This window comes from Micropterus dolomieu, linkage group LG08 (assembly GCF_021292245.1).
Source record: "Micropterus dolomieu isolate WLL.071019.BEF.003 ecotype Adirondacks linkage group LG08, ASM2129224v1, whole genome shotgun sequence".
In the NCBI taxonomy this organism is placed as follows: Eukaryota; Metazoa; Chordata; class Actinopteri; order Centrarchiformes; family Centrarchidae; genus Micropterus; species Micropterus dolomieu.
The window spans coordinates 24,902,694-24,909,298 of NC_060157.1; the positions used below are offsets into that span (position 1 = coordinate 24,902,694).

General features: G+C 42.1%; 1 protein-coding gene across 1 annotated transcript in view; it reads right to left on the reverse strand.

Annotated features, from left to right (window-relative positions):
• Positions 1 to 6,199, reverse strand: part of LOC123974997 (trace amine-associated receptor 13c-like) — an 8,366-nt gene extending 2,167 nt beyond the window's left edge. The window contains exons 1-2 of the mRNA XM_046056089.1: positions 5,912 to 6,199; positions 5,024 to 5,160 (exon numbers count right to left, since the gene is read on the reverse strand). Coding sequence (XP_045912045.1) covers positions 5,024 to 5,160; positions 5,912 to 6,199 — 425 coding nt within the window. The remainder of the gene's footprint in view (positions 1 to 5,023; positions 5,161 to 5,911) is intronic.
• Positions 6,200 to 6,605: the final 406 nt, after the last annotated feature.

The following is a 6,605-nucleotide window of genomic DNA, read 5'->3' on the forward strand; positions in this document are numbered from 1 at the left end:
AATTCAATTTTATTTATATAGCGCCAAATCACAACAACAGTTATCTCACAGCGCTTTTCATAAAAGAGCAGGTCTAGACCGTACTCTGTGATGATATTTACAGAAGCCCAACAGTTCCCACCAAGAGCAAGCACTAGGCTTGCTGACAACTTCTTACAATGTCTCTTGGTTGCCCTCTAGTGTACTGTTCTAGGAAGTATAGACAATCACTGAAATTTTGAGTTTTATCCTCAATGCAATTTTCAAAGGCTCTGAGAAAAGATTTGAAATACAGGATCTCCATCAAATACAGGTATATTTCTCATAGGCAGAGCAGAGGCTGTGTTTTGTTGGACCAACAGTGCGGTTATTTCATTTTGACGCTGCATGATGTTCAAAATGTCCGGAGAATTGATGGATGGATTATCGTCACAAACATCTTGCAAACCCAGTGATTGTGTATCTTGCCTTTGAAACACAGGAATGACATTAGGTATGGGTAGTTGTTTTACAACATGTTTGGGTTGAACACCAACAGGGACAGAATTTAACAAGCGACTGGAGGTAGGTTCAGAGCTTTTATTGGTGGGCACATAGCGTTCAGCATTCGGATTTAGTTCATATGTCCCTTGAGTTTCTGACCTTTTCAAGTAAGAATTCATGCCGTCTGATGTTTGAGATGAACATCTTGAAACATTAGAGCCACACTTTGAGCTTACTTCCAGAACCTCCAATTTTGCATTTGTCACCTTTAATTCTGCCTCCAGAGCAAGTTGTTCTTTTTCTCTCCTTAAATGTTCCCCTTTCTTCCGTAAGTCCTCTTGTTCAAGTTGTATTTGTTCCTCCTGATCCTCCAAAATATGCCTTTGTTTTAGAGCAGCCATGCGTTCCTGTAATGCTGCTCTTTCTGCTTGCACTAATATTTTTGCAGATGCACTGGATGAAGTTTTTGACAGTTTAGAACCAGCCTTTGAACGCGTTTCAGAACCTTTATTGGATACACTGTCCTCAGGCCCAATATCAGTTGGATTATCAGGTGGTTTAATTGGAAGTTCATATGAATGGCCTGTGTTTGATAACCAACCTTTGACGTCATCAATAAAGCTTGAAAAACACTTTTCCTTTTGTTCAAAATATTTATCTTGTTTCTCCTTCTCGTCCTGAGGTATGTCCAGTGACACAAACGACAAATGATGTTGTTTTGCTTCATCAACACATATTATTATTTGATCCAAAAGAGACTTGACTGCATCAATATTGTCTGCAGAATGCATCAACTTATCCATCTGATTCATGTGCGATTTGGCTCGTCTGCATTGCACCGATCTTTTTTCCTGACACGTTTGCATAAAAAACATCATTCCTTCAGCAGTAAAACTTGCGCGTCTTCTTGTAGGAAGCGCGGTGTCGCTTGTGGCTTTAGATGCAACGTCAGACATTTTACCCTTTGTTGATGTCGGTCATGTACACACACAGTTGCTTGCAAAGATTGAGTAAAGCACATACCTTGTGGAACTTTGTTTGCCTTCGTGCACGGAATTGAATGCACGCAGTAGCTGTTGTTGCGCGCGGCTGTGCGCATCACCTGTGAAGGCTTTGGGCCTTTGCGAATTCAAATTGCAGCAAATAATATCCTCCACTCCGTAGTGCAGCTCCAGCGCTCCAGTAGCTTCACCGTTATCCAATACGGTGTCCAAGGAAATTTTACACTGTCGGATGGGTCGTATTATTCGATGTTTGCACTGCATCCAGCCCCCTGGCTCCGTCACTCCTAGGCCCTTTCATTTGTCTGTCTCCCACATCCAGGTGAGTAATCCACTTTCGAAACGGTAATTCAGCAAACGACAAGTCCAGTATCCACACAAACCAACAATATATCCAGGGCGGGTTTTTTACTTAATGTAGTGGCTATTTGTCCATAAACTTAAACAAAAACAAATAATAACAAACTTCTCAAATGGCCACTTGAGGCTATGTCATGGTTAGGCTTTACGCAGGTTCAGAGGTACCAAAGCAAGGTAATGTCCATAACAAGATTGAGTTTGAGGAGGTTTATTCACACACATAAGCAAGCTTACAGACATTTCTGCTGCCTCTCTCACGCTGGTAAAAAACCATATGCCCTCGTGCCTGCAGTACCTCTCACCTTGACCTACTTATGCAAATGAACATAACACCATGTGACCAACAAACGACAATACAATTAAAGCATAAATACAAAATAAACCAAATTAACTTTAACAAGAAAAGAAAAGAAATAAATTAGGCTATAAATTAACTTAAGCCCAAAATTAACAAAAATAAGAATATAGCTCCAACAATCACCATCTGGTGTAACAGGTTGCGTTTGTTTTGTTTTGGCTGATGCATGGTCTTGACAACAGCATTAATTACAGCATTTGGGAAAAAGATCATGTAAAAACCTACGGCTCTAAAAAAGTACACTTATTTACAATATGATTTTTCTTTTATTTCACCCTACATGAAATATAGTCTTGAATTGTTATCCTTTTAGTCCCTAATGTCTCCAATGTCAGGGTGGTGAAATCTGATATTGAACCAATGAGATTATTTTTATGTCTGATTATGCTATTATATCAATCAGCCTGTCTGTTCATAACTATAATGCTAAATGATCTGGATGGAAATGTGAGAGGTCAATTTTAGCTCACCCTGAGTTTTGTGTATGGGTAGAACAGGAATTTTAAAATGTTCAATAATGAAAATAATAATAATGAGGTAACTCAATCTATTTTGTGGGAAACTTCAAAGTGTGGTAGCAGCATGAACATTTATATTGAGTGGACAATATTGCATAAAGTGAGATATGTAGGCTATATAAAAAGTCTGACATGTAGGAAACAGTGTCTATCCACTATGACTGCGTTTGAACACCAAGTATCACTGATGTAAACACGGAGCCGCCTCCTCTCATCTCGCCGGAGCCTTGCGCTCTGATAGAACATGGTGCGCCCACTGTGCTCCGACACATGGATGATGCAGGTCTGTGTAAAGATGTGGGCTTAACAGTCTTCGATTTCCTAGTGTTTGGCACCATGAGTCTCATTTCTTCCAGGCCGCACATTTACCAGGAGCAGCCTTAAGTCAAAGCTGGGCCAGCATGGCTCTATCCCAGCTCTTTTTCCTCTCTTCTGGAACGATCACAGCACCCACCGTCATGCCTGGTCCTTTTAATTAAGTAGCCTACATAAGTAACGCTGAGACCAGCAAGCATACACAGCTTTAGCTCAGAAGGAACGGAAGAAGAAAAGTATTGCGAGGTAATGCAAAACATATTACAAGGTAACGCAAAACAAGGTCACGTAAAAGTATTGCAAGGTAACACTAAAGTAGTCCTAAAAAAATGTTCTTGTGAGCCTGAGTTACAGTACGTAACTACTGTTCTACTTTGCATAGACTATCTCTATTCGGTAAGTCAACGCCTCACTTGGCCCATACCAAACCGACCCACGTGAAATAGGCCGGGGATGGGATGGGGGGCCCGACAGCTGTGCAGGTGCAGACGAAGGTTACACACTGCAACCGTACCAGATGAGCACCATGCAGGGCCAGTGCAAGTAGCGGCCGCTACCCCAACGTCCGGTTGGGAGAAGACGCACCATAAACTCACAGAGGACAATCACACAGACAGAACGCTCAGTACTGAGTGAGTCAATAAGAAACGGTAGACATCCCGCAGGTAGAAATGGAAGAACGAGCATGGTGAAGACCAGGAGGCCGTCGTGAAAATATCATCCAATGTCATCTCACCATGCAACACCACAGAGGAAGAGACACCTCTCGTGGAGTGGGCCCTGATGCCTTCCGGTGGAGATTCACATAGGCCTGTGAAATTGTCTTGCACAGCCAGTGAGACAGACTGGACTGACTATTTTGCCTATCACGCCATTGGACTGGCCTACAAGTTCCTGCTTACACTCTCTAGGGTACTCACGTAAAAGGCCTCTCCATCTTACAGTCCCGGGCTGAATTTCAGTCCCAGTACATCCCTGAGAGAGGGTAATCACTCTCGACCTAAAAGAGGTGGGGCCTCATCTATAAAAGACTGCGCAGCTTTCATACTGAAAAATGGAGTACTCACAGAATTTGAAAAGTACGTACGCACAGAAATATCCACATGTCTAAAACCACGCGTACACCCGGTCCTGCACACCTTTCCTTTATGCATCCGAATCTAAGTGAAATTAAGTGCACATGCAAGAGCCACATACCCTCCCTTGGCTCCTCCTATAAATTACTATACGAATGACCACAAATACGGCAACATCACCTCCTGAAGTCCAAATAACAGCGGCCAATCTTGCTGCAAAACACATGAAAAGAGAAACTACACTGAGTGCCAGATCGAGGTGCTGATCGCTGAAGTGGAAGTTCAAGAAATATTTTATTTGATGATTTGAACTCTTGGATCAGCAACAAACACGAAATGACGTAGTGGCAGAGTGTCTAATGGCAGTCAAAGCAGCCGCCTCAGAGATTCAAAATGGCTGAAATAAAGAAAACAGTCTGATGATTTTTTTTTCTGAGGTGGAAGTTATAAAGCACATATTGTTTGATGCAGCTTGTTCACAAACAAAAGTAAATTCAGACATCTAAAGGAACCAGTTGAACACTGATGTTCTCAAAGTAAAACACTATCATGAATGGAAAACACTCAATTCATCACAATGACTTTGCCTTCTTTTTTTGTTCAGTGTTACACTTACTTCAAACAGTACATACATAAGATTGTTGTAAAATATTTGCGAATATTATTTTTATACTCAAAACACACAAATACACAGTAACAAATATATTTAATTTTTCCCACAAATACAATGTACACAGTGTACATCCCAACCAACAAAAAGTTGCACATACAGTGGTCTACATCCAAAACAACAGAAGATATTACTGTATATAGTTCCAGTAAAAAAACAAAAACAATGCTGCATTCTCTCTTCTGTTTCAGTCTGGCCACAGTACCTCATCGACATCACAAGCAATGTTTTCCTTACGAACCAGAGAAGCCCGGACAACGTACCTGAACTGCTCTTGGCCGTCTATCTGATCTGGTGGAACAAGTGTGTTGTGTAGGGTGTCCAGGAATGTGATCAGATGGGCAGTGTTGTAGGGGCCAAGGGTAGCATGGTGATCGATGACGCCGTGGTGGGTAAACTGCTGCACACATTATAATGTTCACGCTGGCCAGGGCCAGCAATGGCACGCAGGCCGATGATATTCCTTCTCCTCTTTTGTCTTTTTGTGAGGTTGAATCCAACCTAATCAATGAAGATGAACTGGCGCTCCACTTCAGCCACCTCTAGCTCAGGGATTCTCTGAAACACACTTGACAATATCAGAAATAGGCACCCTGTAGACCTGCTTCATCCTCAGATTATCTGGACATGGTCCAGTGTCGATAAGCTCACCCTATCAATATTCTGAAATATCTCATTATTTTCTATTGCATTAGCTTATTTCTCTATTGCTTAAACACATTTCTTGAAATGATGCCTCTTTTTCTCAAAACTCTAAATACAAATCCACGACTTCTCACCCAATTCCCCAAACATCCATGAAACTTTCTACTCAAAACCATTTAATCTTGCTGAAAAACCAAACTTTGCTCTCAGACAGGACACACAACCCCTCAAAAACACACACACACTACAACACAGTCTTACACACTGGTGAGATAAATTCAAAACAATACTACAAAATCTGGTTATAAGTAATGTTGCTTGTGGATCTCCCCCTCAAAAACCTTTTCACATGATGAACACAAAAGTAATAACAAATGTGTACATTTGCACATTTGCACACATTTGTCATTCCTTAGTGTGCTGTACAGTACAACACAGTAAACAACAAATTATTCTGCCCCAGCTTTGGTCTGGCCTCTTTCACCACCTACTCCTCCCCTCTCTACCTCTTCAACCTTGAATATTAGTGTTTTCTCAATGACGACACGGTGTAGGCAATGAGACATGAGAAATTTCTTCCAGTTCCTTGTAAAACCCAGGTGAGACAGGTGTGCCTGACAATCTGCACCACCGCCTCGTCCCATGACCGAGCCCACAGCAGCAGGTTGTCCACAGCGCTTTGAGAAAGTGCGTGGGGCCAGTGAGTAACCGAACAGCAGCCAGTTGTACTGGTACTGGGTGTCCCAGGATGACGGGAATGTGCCCTGGTCGGCTGATCCACGGGCAGACCGCATGTCAGCACAATACGAAGTGGAACGGAGACGACAGACTCCTGTTCACACAATGATGACAGATAAGATGAGCAAGAGGGAAATATCTTACATTTCCTGTCGGCTTAGCAGCTCTTAGATGCCGCTCTAGCCGGTCTGCCTTAACCAAGTCGTACCTGACCTGGCCCGTATCGGGTAGGATGATCGACAAAATGCAAATTAGAAGTCATGGACGATCAAATTATTTTGTCACCCTATGCATGCCACACACCTCCATGCTCTTTTCAGCTGTGTAACTCAAATCACTCAACCTTTGGTCACAGGAATATTGATCAATATTCACTGTCAAAATTTCAATGTTCCAATTTATGTTGGAATGTGGCTGTACGGAAAGAAATAGTGTTTTGAAGAAAACTCCCAATAAAAACAT